The 15,096-nt window shown below is 42.4% G+C and overlaps 1 protein-coding gene across 2 annotated transcripts in view; it reads left to right on the forward strand.

Moving 5' to 3' along the window:
- The window catches only part of Peli1 (pellino E3 ubiquitin protein ligase 1), a 55,222-nt gene extending 42,548 nt beyond the window's left edge, over positions 1–12,674 (forward strand). For both annotated transcript variants that reach the window (XM_032915878.1, XM_032915879.1), the window contains exons 2-7: positions 1,138–1,277; positions 3,448–3,577; positions 6,718–6,819; positions 9,392–9,589; positions 9,674–9,862; positions 10,341–12,674. In XM_032915878.1, the coding sequence (XP_032771769.1) occupies positions 1,207–1,277; positions 3,448–3,577; positions 6,718–6,819; positions 9,392–9,589; positions 9,674–9,862; positions 10,341–10,907 (1,257 nt within the window). In that variant the 5' untranslated portion in view covers positions 1,138–1,206 and the 3' untranslated portion in view covers positions 10,908–12,674. The remainder of the gene's footprint in view (positions 1–1,137; positions 1,278–3,447; positions 3,578–6,717; positions 6,820–9,391; positions 9,590–9,673; positions 9,863–10,340) is intronic.
- The last annotated feature ends 2,422 nt before the right edge of the window (positions 12,675–15,096 follow it).

The following is a 15,096-nucleotide window of genomic DNA, read 5'->3' on the forward strand; positions in this document are numbered from 1 at the left end:
TTTCAGTCTTGTCCCCTGTTGTCCCCTCTTCTGCTTTAAATCTTTTTAGTTCTTGGTATGTTGGGATCTTAAGTTGAACCCTGGGTATTTTCAAATTCTTTTTTGAGACTGTATATTATCTAAGCCTTCTCTTTGCGCTGCCATTTCCTGACGCTGCTTCGTCAGCATCCTGGATGTCTGTCTATCTGTTACTGACAGAGATAAAGTGTAGGTTCCCTACTGAACCTCTGTTGGCAGATTTCAGGAAGTATCCTTCTTACTACTGCCGAGGGCATGTGGAAATGAGATTCATCTGTGTGGTCTCCAAAGCTGTCACTAGGACTGACCACCAAAGTGGCCTGTGCACCTGGGTAAGCACCCTGGCTCCTTCCCAAGCCTGCATGACACCATCCTACTTGGATTTTCAGTCTCTTTTGTGGTTCCAATGGTTGTCAAGACTCTACACCCAGCTCTGGCTGGTGAGAATGGGCAGTTTCTGTAGTATTTGGGTATAGTAGAATAGGTAGAGTCAGCACTTTCTCTCTGCCAAACTGACACTTAATTGTTCCTTTAAACAAAAAGCAAGCATGTTTTCGCTCTTGTCTGTACTAGTTCACTTTTCCAGGTTGCTGGCTTCCTCGGTTCCATCTGGCATATATTAGCCAAAGAGCACAGAGAATTTACTATCTTGTTGTTCCTTAGATCCCGAAATTCCTACTGTTCTGCCTCTCTCAGCTTTTTATATCTTCTTACATATTTTTCATGTTTATTTATTATGTGCCCACATGTACCATGGTGTTTACAGCACTTGGTTCTTTGCCTTCACCACGCGGGGTCCCAGCTCAGTGCGCAGCACCTTTACCAGCTGAGCGTCCTTGCCAGCCCCCCCCCCTTAACAGACTTAGAAAACATTTTCTATGTCTGCTTACGTCATTTTATCCATGGTCTTTAATTGTACTTTGTAGAAATAATAGGGAAATAGACAACTTTATTCTGTAAAGTGGCAGACAGATGTACATTTAATCTGTTTGTGTCAAATACAGAACCATCATCAGGGAATATCACGTGCCGGGTATTTCGAGTGATTTTCATGATGTGTTCGTGAAGACTTGGAAAATACTCTTTTTCATGTTACTAATAAAACCTTTTTCTCTCTAGGAAATAATGCAAAAGGTGTCTCAACGCTCCTGACCAGTGAACAGAGATTTGAGAAAGACAGCCAAGCTCATGTTTTCTCCTGATCAAGAAAATCATCCTTCCAAAGCCCCAGTAAAATATGGCGAACTCATTGTCTTAGGGTAAGATTTCTGCATGGTGACACATAGAACTCAGTTTAACGTGGTTGTTTTGGTCTGTGGGTTAGAATTGTTATTTTGTTTTTAAGAATTTGTACCTCACTGTGTCCCGAGGAGTGTAAAGCTTGCAGTGTTAGCAGTTAGGAGAACGTTAGTGACCATGTTTATGCCATTCTTGCTAGCACTGACATGCTGCATAAGGGCTGGACAGACAGACGGCTCAGAGACTGATGCTCACAGCACTCAGGATTCCTAACTCCCAGCAGACCTGAGCTCAGTGTCCAGCACCCACATCAGGAAGTTCAGCGTGGCCTGCAACTCCAGATCCAGAAGATATTAGCAGCCTCTTCTGGACCACAAGCAGCCACACACGCAGATGAAAATGTGAAAAAGCTTTACCTTGTCCTTACCCTAGAAGAACAGTTTGCATTTCTTCTGATAACTTTTCCTTAGCTACTTGGCCAACTACCAAAGACCCTTTCCCTTTCCTGCTTCAGGTAGTTTTGTGTGCCTCCGTGTATATTTGTTCTTTTGCCTTCTGAGGTAGTGTTAATTTGTGTATAAGGACCAGCTTTGCTTGTACTCCTTGGTAAACAGACCTCGGGGAGCAGTAAACACATTTGCTTCAACAGTCACCTCACTCATTTAAACTCTGAGAAAAGCAATCTGGAGAGTGAAGGAGAGGAGATTCAGTTATTTTAATCTAAACCTGGAATAACTGTAAAATGTAGATACAGTCTGTTAGCTAAGAAGTCTAGAAACCGAAAATTATGGAATCTCCCATCCACTTGGTACTTATTTTTTGCCTAAATGTCTGGCTCTTTAGACTTTGTTATGCTTTTGAGAATCAGACTATTATAGCTTCTTGTTTACTTATGACCTTTTAAAAATCTAACTGAATGTGTATGGGTGTTTGGTCTGCATGGATGCCCGATGCCCACAGAGGCCAGAAGGTAGCTTTACATCGCCTAGGACCACCAGCCCAGGGGTGGTTCCACCCACCCAGGGGTGGCTTCTCTTGTATCAATAATCATGTCCTGCTAAGGTCCATGACTGACTCTTCTCCATTCCTCTCAAACACCTCTCGACAACCTTGTATCAATAATCATGTCCTGCTAAGGTCCATGACTGACTCTACTCCATTCCTCTCAAACGCCTCTCGACAACCTTGTATCAATAATCATGTCCTGCTAAGGTCCATGACTGACTCTACTCCATTCCTCTCAAACGCCTCTCGACAACCTTGTATCAATAATCATGTCCTGCTAAGGTCCATGACTGACTCTACTCCATTCCTCTCAAACGCCTCTCGACAACCTTGTATCAATAATCATGTCCTGCTAAGGTCCATGACTGACTCTTCTCCATTCCTCTCAAACGCCTCTCGACAACCTTGTATCAATAATCAAGAAACGCCCACAGGTCAGTCTGGGGCTCCCCCTGCCAGGTGACCAGTTTCTGTCGTATGTGGACTTGGATTCGTATTCTGGTTTGCCAGTGTCATTCGGGGACTTGAGGAAACGAGGTGCTCTATGCCTGTTTAATCCAGCGGGTTTTGTTTGTTTTTGCTTTTGAGTGTAGGACTGACTGATGTGTGAGGTGGAGCTCAGTGCTTCCTGGTAGTGGTACATACCCAGATGTTTCGGTTTGTTTTCAGTTTGCCCAGTTGTTTTAGTTATATTTCTTGCTTGTTTGCTATCGAGATTTACATGTGCTCCAGAGTGATGATTAGAAGATTGAAACAGCAGGCGTAGCTGTGACCTCTGATTGGGCTAGAACTCAGGTGGACAGGAGCTGGCAGCTCATCAGCGTTCCTCTGTTCGGGCAGCTAGGAGGAGTCCAGACACGCTGGTTTCAAAAGTTTAGCATTGAAGGTGTTGGGTTCACAATCAAAGGAGATTGTATTTCAATTACCGTTGCAAAAAATATACCTTAAAATATATAGTCACAAGGAATCAGATCATTGTTACTCAGTCCTTGCTTATATAAATAACTTAAAGCTGGTTTTAATTTTGTCTGTGGCTCAAAACATAGCCAGAAAAAAATCTCATTTTGATTCAGACCCAAGCTGGTCTGGAGATCAGTTTCGAGAAGGAATCTGAGGTAATTAACTGAGAATTGAATGTACATGTAAGGCAAACTATAACTTTGTTTTATATTCCTTTCCTATCAGGTATAATGGGTCTCTCCCAAACGGCGACAGAGGAAGGAGGAAAAGTAGGTTTGCTTTGTTTAAAAGACCTAAGGCAAATGGGGTGAAGCCCAGCACCGTGCACATTGCATGCACTCCTCAGGCCGCCAAGGTAAGACAACATTCTAAAGAGGCTGCCTTGGAAAACTGAAATGTTCCCATGTGTGGTCTGTGTTCTCTAGTGCTTCCCAGTTCTGCCTCAGATTTTCCTTTTGTTTGTACAGTATTGAAAGGCTGCCATATGGAATTCCCCATCCCTTTTAATGACAGAGCAGAGGCAGGTAGGAATGGAAAGTGTTCTCATCTCAAGGCTCTCTGGGCCTCTGAGTTCATTTTCTTCTTGGCGTATACATGCTGAGATTTTACCCCAGCACCGTGTACAGCGGAAGTGCATTCTCAGTGGTGCCCACAACGTAACCTCTCACCCCCGAGGCCTTGTCAGTCAGTCCTCCCAGCCCTGTTTTATTTCCTCACCAAGTTTTAGAGGCTAGACCTTTAAGGCACTGTGAAAGTAGAGGAAGTTTTGAATCTTCATTTTGTCTTGGAATTTCTCTCTTTCCAGTTTATAGCACAAACTGAGTTGAGTTCCTTGACTTCTAGAGGTTATCAATAGCTAAGTAGCCCCAGGATGTATATAGACATTATACATCTGTGTTAGGTCCTTGTTAGGTTAAATGAGCTGCATTAAACTGGTATATGTTACTGTGTTAGGTGCCTTGTCCTTGAGGCTGATTAGATTTCAGCCAGAGAGGAAGGGCTGTTGTTTCTAAGGTGCCCCCTCCTGATCCTCTGTGGAGAAGGAATGTGTTCAGGACGAGCGGCTCAGTCTGGCTGCTCTGAAGTGTCTGCCACAGACTGCAGTCCTTGGGCCCTGTGTACTAAAACTCACTTAGTCACTAACATCGCTGATACAGTAATGCCTCTGAGCTATGCAGTACCAAGGGAGATGTTCATAATCTACCTCTAAAGTCCTTTCTCCCTTTGTGTGTGCACATGCGTGTGTGCAGTGAGTGTTTGTGTACATGCCTGTGCAGGCACAAGCCAACACTGCTCTCTTCATTCTCCATCCTGGTCTTTGAGTCAGGGTCTCACTGAAGCTGGCGGGCTTTGATCACAGTGCACTGACTGGCCGGTGAGCCCAGGTATCTCCTGTCTCTGCATCCTCAGTCTCTTACACCACAACCCTGACTTTCAGTGAGACTCGGGCTTACCCAGATGTGGTTCTTTTCCCTGATCTAGTTAAGAAAAGGTGTGACCACTTAAAAAAAATTGTAGCTTGAACACTCACCAACTCTTTAGAAATTAAGAACTAACTTTCAGAACTAAAGCTGTAACTCCATGGTAGGGTTATTTATTTCCTAGCATGTGTGATGTCCTGTGTGTTTGATCACAACAACAGCAACAAAGCTAATTCTTAGCCTTGTGCACACATCTGTAATCTCAGTCCTTAAGAGGCTAAAGAGGGATGGAAAGTTCTAGATCAACATAGGCAACACCGTAAGACCCTGTCCCTTGCTCTCTAAAGAAAATTCCAGAAGTTAGCAATTATTTGAAAATGTATTCTCTTAATGCAGGATTGTGTAGGCTTTAAAGTGTGGAACAATTATAAATACTTACGAATGCATAAATACGTAGTAAAACATTAACGCCGTGCTTGTAAATTATCTATACTATGTTCTTGATGCAAGATGGCTCCTGTGTTAATGCACTTCTCAGTCAACCCGGCCTACCTCGTTTGGACCCCTGGAGCCCACATGGCAGAAGGAGAGAACTGACTTCCACAAGCTGCACTGATTCCCACCTGTGTGTGCACCACCCGTGTTCTCACACGCACACGCGCACACGCACAAATAAATAAATGTAACTCTAAAAAAGCATAAGTCTGTTTGATTGTCCACACCTGTATAATCCAGCACACGAGAAACTAAGATAGGAGGATCCAGAGTTCAAAGCTAGTCTGCACTGCATAGTGAGGTGCAGGTCATCCTGAAGTACACAGACACAGTAAACCTAATAGATGGGACGAGAGCGGGTGTGGCACGTGCCTGTCATCTCTACAGAAGCCGACACAGAAGATCTCAAGTTTAAGGCCAGCCTGGGTTATACAGCCAGACGCACTCTCAAAGCAAACAAGCAAAAAGGCAGAAGCCCAGTACAGTGGCTCATACTTTCAATCCCAGCACTCAGGAGGCAGAGGCAGAGGCAGAGGCAGGGGGTTCTCTGTGAATTCAAGGCTAGCCTGGTCTACATAGCAGGGCCAACCAGAGCTATATATAGAGATGTCTCAAAACAGTGCACAAACAAGAGAGATGGTAAATTTGCATTTTAAAACCAGGTAGTTGGTGCTTAGGTATTTATTACCTTTAGATGTTTGAAAAATAATTTTCTTAAAAATATTAGAACTTCAAAAGGCCTTAACTGTTACAGATTAGCTAAAAAGCAAAAACGAGCATTTTCCCTTTTTTCTATGTATAGTCACGCTTGTTTCCTTTTAACTGTTTTCCTCTTCTGCAACCTCCTTTGTGCAATAACCAGGTTTTCCTCTTCCAATATTGTCTTCAACTCATGACCATGGAACACCTGAAATAAAACTGAGCGCTTCTAGGAGAGCAGTTCAGTTTAGGATAAGTCAAAAATACGGCCGCTGGAGATGCATCTCTCCTTGGACTGTTTGATCGCCCTCTACATCTCTGTGTCTGGTCTAGCATAGGTAAAGCCCCTGTAATCTGTAGGACTAGACAATGAACGGACAATTCTAGCTTAACTGTGTATATAATTTTATGTCACTTTAAAAATAAAAGTTTTGGGCTGGAGAGATGGCTCAGCCATTAAAGGCTAGGCTCAACAACCAAATATATAAAAATAAAAGTTTTTTTCCTTGAGATTTTGAATTTTTCCCTTAACAGAGAAATATTGGTGTTGGCTTTAGTGTCCACGTGGTATTTGATACAAATTCCCTTAGAATTTAAAGTGCTTTTAAGAAAACACAGATTCTTAATAATTTTAAATTTATGTTTTTGCTCCATGACTATTAAAAAGCATTTTGTAGTCCCTCAACAGTTGAAGTTATATAGAGTTTCTTGCCTGTTAACCTAAATTACAGGAGGGAAATACATGTTGTGTGTGTGTGTGCGTGTGCGTGTGTGTGTGTGCATGTGCATGTGTGTGTGTAATATTTTATCTTCCTTTAACGAAGAGATTTTTCTGATTTGATTGACTGCTAATATTTGCTGTTAACCCTTTCATTCCCAGGCAATAAGCAACAAGGACCAGCATAGCATATCGTATACTTTATCTCGAGCCCAGACAGTGGTGGTTGAATATACTCACGACAGCAACACTGATATGTTTCAGGTACTCTAACATGATTTTTTTTCTTTAAAAGTAAAAAGGTTAAAAAATCTGTTGTTGGTGACTTTGCTATGATCAGATTAAATACTATGCTTTCATGCTGTATGTTTAAAATGTGTTGATTTTTTTAAACCTCATATCTAAACATGACTGTAGTGCGGTTTAAAGGTGGGCTGTGAGGTTGAAGAGTCAGGAGCACTGGCTGCTCTTGCAGAGGACCTGGGTTCCCGGCATCCGACACATTAGGAGGCCCCCAACTGCCTGGAGCTCCAGTTCCAGGAGGTCTGATGCCTCTTCTGGGCTCCAAGGCATACTCATGGTGCACACATGTGCATGCAGGCACTCAACATACACACAAAATAAAAATAAAATAGAAAAGAAAAGAGAGGTGGGGAGGAATCCTGGGACCTGGTAAACATTTCTTAGCTCCTCTGTGCCTCCGTGCCCTCCTCCTCCACAGAGCGATCTGTGTTTGTGCGTGCGTGTCTGTGCGTTGTGTGTGTGTGGCCACACCTCCCCCCTCGTCTCCGAGCAACAGCAATCACAGGTAATCTCTCACTGTTGACATCGTTGTAGGGTTTGGTTTTCAGCACATGTCTGGGCAGAACTCCTGGTATAATAAAGCTCTCTGGCTCCCATTCTCAGAACCAATCTGGTACTGATATTTATTTTTATATCCTGATTATAGAGCAGTGAAGCCTGAAGACATACATTCTTGTTTTTTCAATAGTGGAATCAATCAATATTAGATTTTCTAAAGAAGCCTAACTAGAATCGACTATCATTCAATTAAAATTATTGTCCCAATCACCTTTTTCATTTTTCTTCATAATACTCAATGAAAAGGCCCAGGGATGTATTTAATTTCAAATATTAGCAAAATATTTTTTTGAGGTTGATCTTTCCTCTAACCCTGTATGTGAGCCATAGATTTAAAGAATCTTTACAGTTAGTATTAGAATATGGGTGTTTGTTTCTCATTGTTTTTACTAAACTAAATAGACAGCATCCTTAGTGATGAAAGGTTGGGTAATGGATCCTGGTAAATAACGCGATAGTAAACATTAGCCACATCCGATCAACAAGCAGTTAAGATATGTGGTTAGCTCTTTAAAATATCAAGATGATACATAGCTGTTTGGTCATAGATTTGAAATTTAATTCCAAAAGTCCCTTGTATTTATTTACTTCTTCTTTGTAATGGGCTCCTTGTTTTCCTGAGTTAATCTTCTAATCAGAAATTAGTTTCTACATGCATCATCCCTATAGGAAGTTGCACATGCACTGTGAGAAACCAGTCTGTTAATAGTAAATTAGCTCATCTTTGAGAAGTGATCATAGCTGCCTTCCAAACTGAGCATGAGCATTCCCATCCAGTCTGTCAGGTAGAAATTCAGATTCCAGTCGGCTAACTGTAGGTGCTGCCCTAGTGTGTAAGTGCAAAGTGCAGACTGCCGATGGGAGGAAGGGACATGAAAGTCTCCACAGTCTTGTAACCTGTGCCTCCTCACCACGCTTAGTAGAACAGCAACCAAGACAGAGGCATCATGTGAGGGGAAAAAAGATAGGATGTCAGAGAAACCGTATGAAATGTGGTAGATTGACGATTCTAGGATATGGTGCATAGAAATACTAGGAAATTAATTTGGATTGACTTTTTTTAAGGCAAATCTTGTGTCAACTTCTATCTCCTGTGGAAAGATAGAAAATATGCACTATAGTACAGAGTTGTAATCCCAGCTACTCAGGAGACTAAGGCAGGAGGAGGTAGAGTTCTAGGCCACCCTGTATAGCTAGGGACTGTATAGCTAGACCCTGCCTTCTCCCACACACACTCAAAGGCATCATGGTTGTAGAGAGTTGGTATTTTCTGTGTGCATCATTAAGTTGTATAATGCTGTGTTATAATACGTTAAAGAACAATGACCTCTGAACGATGGCCAGTGGAAGCTTAGTGGACTGTGCTTTGGAGTTTAGTTATTGATGTCTCGATCCTTATCAGCCTAAGTGGTTGGAGGAGAGGCTTGTTGCTAAAAGCCAGCACAGCCAACAGTAAGAACTGGCAGCTGGTGACACAGTGAGAAGAGATAGAGAGCTGCCCCAGAGACTCAAAGAAGGCTGTGCACAGCCAGTGACCGGGTCAGTGCTGACACAGCTCCTGCACACAGCAGCACTTTGGCTTGGACTCAGTGCTGTCCACAGCGCGAGCTCTAGACTTACTCATGTGCAGGGGGTTCCATTAAGGTGGGTAGTTTATGGTAGAAACATGATAACATTGCTGCCTTACAGGGGTTAAAGCCTAGCGCCGTCTAGGAACCTTGGCCACATTGGATTCTTTATTCCCTGAGTTGTAGACATTCCATCATGTGCTCCCACTTAATTCTATGCCCGAAGTGACTGCCGTATCAAAGAGTGTGAGGGATTAGCTTTCAAAGGTGTAGATGTCCCACAGTTAAGAATTGTTAAGTTTGAGCTTTAGGAATTTCAGAGGCTTCATGTTTTTACATTATCCTTTCTTAATGGATTCCATGGTGTTCGTTGACTCGTTTTATATTATATCCTTTTCCCCCTTTAGATTGGCCGGTCAACTGAAAGTCCTATTGATTTTGTGGTAACTGACACAGTTCCTGGAAGTCAGAGTAATTCCGACACGCAGTCCGTACAAAGCACTATATCAAGGTTTGCCTGTAGGATCATTTGTGAACGCAATCCTCCCTTTACAGCTCGGATTTATGCTGCAGGATTTGATTCATCAAAAAACATCTTTCTTGGGGTAAAAAGCTTTTTGATCACTAATGCTTTCTTTCATACCAGTTTCTACTTATACACAAATGGAAACTCACTCCTCTTTCTACAGGAGAAGGCTGCCAAATGGAAGACGTCCGACGGGCAGATGGATGGCCTGACCACTAATGGAGTTCTTGTGATGCATCCACGCGATGGGTTCACAGAAGACTCCAAGCCTGGAATATGGAGAGAGATATCCGTATGTGGGAACGTCTTCAGTCTGCGTGAAACCAGATCAGCGCAACAGAGAGGAAAGATGGTAGGTACTTGCACGTTGCTTCCTTTTACTACAATAAACAGAGGATGAGTCGGTCTGAGTACAGTGCGTGTGCATCTTGCTTTTTTCAGCAAAGCTCTTAGAGATGTTGCTGACACAGAAAAACCGAGACCTTCAAACACAGACTTCCAAATACTAATTGTAGAGGGTAGTTGTTTCCGTTAGGAAAGATTGGCTTCTGTTCTTTGTGTCCTTGACTGTACTTAACTAAAATTAACTAGGTTTGTTGGTTATCCAGATGATTAAATCAGAGAGAAGTTACTATTCAATGTGTTGTTGTTGATTTTCAAGTTTAGCATTTTTTATAACTGCTACTTAAAGTTCTATTTCCAAATTACATACAAACAGAAACTTTCTTAAGTTTAGTGGGTAACCTTGGAGGTCTCCTGTCTTGTTAGACATACTGAAGATGTAGTGTGAACACAGTGGTAACTTTAGTTTTCAATCTTTTCTCCTTCAGGTGGAAATCGAAACCAATCAGCTGCAAGATGGCTCCTTAATCGACCTCTGTGGTGCAACCCTGCTGTGGCGCACAGCAGAAGGCCTTTCCCACACCCCTACTGTGAAACACTTAGAAGCTCTGAGACAGGAGATCAATGCAGCTCGGCCTCAGTGCCCTGTCGGCTTCAACACACTAGCCTTCCCCAGCATGAAGAGGAAAGATGTTGTAGATGAGAAGCAACCATGGGTGTATCTGAACTGCGGCCATGTTCATGGTTACCATAACTGGGGCAACAAGGAAGAACGTGACGGCAAAGATCGTGAATGTCCTATGTGTAGGTCTGTTGGTCCCTATGTCCCTCTGTGGCTTGGATGTGAAGCTGGATTTTATGTGGACGCCGGCCCTCCCACCCATGCCTTTAGCCCCTGTGGGCATGTGTGTTCAGAAAAGACAACGGCTTACTGGTCCCAGATCCCGCTTCCTCATGGTACACACACTTTTCACGCAGCCTGTCCCTTCTGTGCACATCAGTTGGCTGGTGAACAAGGCTATATCAGACTTATTTTCCAAGGACCTCTAGACTAGCAGCTGTCCTCCAGGACTGCATTACAAGTTCATAAGCTAAGTGATTGGGTTTGCCGACCCCTTGTCCGTGTAAGTTTCTCTGCTCTGGTCATTTGCATTAAGATGAAGAATTTTTTAAAATATTTATAATAGCAATTTCTGAGAAAAATTTGGGAAAATCGAGCAAAGGAATATTTGAAAGTTCCAGACTTCTGAATTCTGAGTTTTGAAAATCTATTTTGAGGAGAAAAAGACATAGTCTAATTTGATGCCTTTGTTTAGTGTTCTTGAATCCCTGCTCACCCTCAGTGTTGAGAGGTCGTTCTGTAGAACTGAGGGTCTGTTGGTTCAAACTATGTTAGTTTACAATTTGTTGCAAACATTGTAAAATACAGCAACATGTATATTAATTTTCTATTTATCTTTATCATAGAAAATACCTTAGAATGTTGTGATAGGTAGCATGGTAATGATGGTGTCACACACTTGGTGTGAGTGGTAGGTTAGTGGGCACGCAGCTCAAGGATTTGCAAAGTTAAGGAGAAAGGTAGGAGAGCTCCCCCAGCCCCATACAAGTAGGGGATTCTAGTTCAATATTTCATAAAACCAGATTCACATTAATTACCATTGTCTAAAAGGTGTTTGTTTTTAACCACATTGAATTTAACCAGAAAATGGTTTTTTCCTTCATGTTTCTCTCAAGTGTAGTACTATAACAAAAGTTAATGCTAAGAAACGTTTTATATGCTCCTTTGAATATGCAATTAATCTAGATGATCTATTTTTCTCCCATGATAACTGATCTGTTTTTAGTGCCAGCAACATTTGGCAAGTTTATTTTTTTGGATATAAACTGTGGTTCATCTGTTCACTGTTTCTAAAAAAAAAAAAAAAAAGGAAAAAAGAAAAAAAATTCTATGAGAAAGTGAAGAAATTAACAAGAAAATTACTTGATTTGCTCTAGAAAAACTAAACAGTGTTTTGTTAATTCTTCTGCATTCGGACTATTGCAGGCATTAGAGCATCCAGAGCTACGAAGGGCTGGCTGCAGCAGCACCGCCCTTTGTAAGCCAGCAGACCAGCCTTAACTGTGGGCTTGACTCCTGCGAGCTGGCCTCAGTGTGACTCAGAAATGTTTGGTTAGCAGATGAGAGAGCGAGGACACACCACAAGGGCTGCGTTCTCTTCCTCCAGCGCTGTGCAGGACAGTTTCTTCTCACCCTAGCCTTTTTAAATGCACCAGAAGTACAGACAGTTGCACTACACAAACCCTTTGAACACTTGTAGAAATCAGTCCACCGTAGATTAGACAGAATCACCTTCCAATCCTTTGACTTCTTTTCCTTTCATTTGAACAATTGTATAATAATTGACCATTGTCAAATTTTTGTCTGTGGTAGTATCGCTTTAATTTATCTTAGTACATCAATGTTTTGATTTAAAAAAGAATTAAAACAACAAAAAAAGTCACTTAGAAGCCATGAACTTTTTTTTTTTTTTGATTGTCAAATTTTCTTGTTTTGAAAATTATCATTTGGGTTCACTCAGGAAATGCATGTCAAGATTTGTATTATAAGTTAGCTGTGATGTATCAGTAACTGCTGGTTATTACCCTTTTTTCAAGGAAATTTAATTGATTTTGAAGTTTTCTGGTCACAACCTCTGTGACTAGGCAAGGAAACCAAGTCCTGTGTTGTGTTTTGTCATTTCTGTTGAGGCTCTATATTGTAGCTTAATTTTTATTTGCAATTAATTTATTCAAACTAAGTAAATACTTTTCAAAATAGATATGTGAATTTGTCTGTGTGGGTTCCTTTTTGCACAGTTGAGAATGGAAAGCCAGAAGTGGTAAGTTTACCCCAGACTAAACAGACCTCCCATCTGCTGACATAGTCTGATGGAAGTATAGGAGTTTCCGTTTACTGAGAAAGACACTGTAAATATCAAAGAGAAGTCATCATGGCAATGTAGAGCCTTTGTGAGGTTCGGCCTGAGTTCCCCGAATTGTACTTGTGAAGATAAAGAGTCCATGTTCTTTCCAAAAGCCCTAAATTTTCTCTATCAGCTGAGAAAAGAAAACACAAGATGGTTCATTTTCTATAAAATTCGGGTTTTTAAACCTTGGGAAATATAAATCACGAGCTGGATCTTTTGTTCAAGCACTTTGAATAGTGCTTCTGCACTCCTCTGTATTAAAGACACTCGGGGACTGGACAAATGGCTCAGTGGTCACGAGCCCTTGCTGCTCTTGCAGATGACGGGAGTGTAAGACAACCCCATCCTCATGGCTTACACCACTTGTGGCGGCCTCCAGCGAATCAAGTGCTTCCTTCTGACCTCTGGGAGTGCCTGCACCTGCACACACGTGCACACGCATGCACATAAAATAAATAATATAAAGAAGTGGGAAATGTCTATATTTTGGCCAAGGGAAAAAAGGTTGTATATACTTTTCCTAAATGAGCTCTTAAGGAGGTAATCCTTAAGGTTGCTTATATCAAAGTGATCTTTGTATTTAATTTAACAAGGATTCTATTTCTATTTATGTAACATGTTATTGGTCATGTAGGGCAGTGAGACAGTTTGTTTTGTTTGGTTTTTTTTTTAATTGTTTTATTTATTTACATTGCAAACGTTGCCCCCCTTCTTGGTCCCTGCTCCAAGAGTTCTTCACCCTGTCCTCCCTCCCCTAGACAGTGTCTTTGCCAGACTGTCCCCATCCTACCCCACCAGGTGGTGCTTGGTGAGCGTTCCTCATTAGCTGTATTTTACCAGCTCCTTCTGACGTCATGATTGCTTGCTGTGCTCCAAGAAGAATTTTCTGGGACAGGCCAAAATAAATAATATAATAATAATATAATATTTATATAATAAGTTTGCATAACAATGCAGATAAATAACTGCATCTGACATTTGAGTATTCCCCCTTGGGATGGCTTGGGACCCAAGGCTTTCTGACACAGGTGGAGAGCACCAACAGGTATCTGTCCAGTTTCCCTTTAAATTTATAAACAACTTTAAAGAAATCTATGGCACTTCACCTCAGTGTGTCTTACGTGGCCAACTTTAGAGACAACATTTGCATTGCTTTTTCCCAATCCAGGAAGCAGTCACCCTGTAGCAAACCAGCTCAGGTGAGCTCTGTATATCCACACTACTCTGTACCTCACACTTCCTGTCAGATTTCCTCTCGAGTGTGTCCTGACACCTCCCCTTCCACTTATCACTCATTCCTATAGGGCACATACTTGAGTGCCTGGTGTGCACCAGCTGTGTTCTACGTATTTGCTGAATGACATAGCGAGAATCTCTACCGTGACTATAAATCTGTTGGAAAATGTAGATCTAAGCAAGGAAACGTAAAATCTACAACGGTGTGGACAGTGAACCATCCCGATGGGACCGGGAGCTGAAAGGGGAATGTCATATGTCAGCTTGGGACCAGAGGAAGCCTTAGGAGGAAGGTAGGGTTGGAAGGAGCTGAAGGCTACTGGTGCTGTGCAGAAGAAACCAAAAAGAGAAGCCATCAATGACCCCAAAAAGGAAGTGTACCCTGGGTGTTCTATAAATGTAAAGGAGGTCAATATGGTGACATGGTGTGAGCCAGGGTGAGTAGTAGGTAGGGAAACAAGGGGCAGAGGGAAGGCTACAACTACATCCTGAATGGCCTCTTAATTCTGCGTGGGATGGGAAGAGCATGAGCATGGGAGTCAAAAATGCTGGTCCTTAAACTATCGGAGCAGGCAGAAGTGGAGAGCAGGGAGGTCGGTATAATCCTAGAGAGAAATCAGTGTCTGGGCCAAGATGGCGGTAGTGAAGGTGGTTGGAAAGGGATTGGGGAAAGCTGACAGGTCAGGGGCAGGGAAGGAGACAATGAAGACAACTGCTTGAGAGCGAGGAGTGGCTCAGTGGTAAAGGTTGGGCTCCATCCCCAGCGCGTGCACATGCAGGTGAGCACACGCGCACTGCGCAGAATGGCTCATTTCCGTCAGCCTCAGCACCTGGGTGGATGGTATATTCTGGAGACATCCTGATAGGAAATACAGAGTACAGTCATGGACATCAGATCAAGACTGCACGAGGTTTTTGCCAAAGGTGTATGTTTCTACTCTGTTCACGGTGCTAGGGATTGGATGTGCAGCCTTGACTGTGCTAGGCAAGCACCCTTCCGTAGAGCGAGATTCCCAGCTCTGTGTTTTCATCGGGAGCT

This window comes from Rattus rattus, chromosome 11, assembly GCF_011064425.1.
Source record: "Rattus rattus isolate New Zealand chromosome 11, Rrattus_CSIRO_v1, whole genome shotgun sequence".
Taxonomy (NCBI): Eukaryota; Metazoa; Chordata; class Mammalia; order Rodentia; family Muridae; genus Rattus; species Rattus rattus.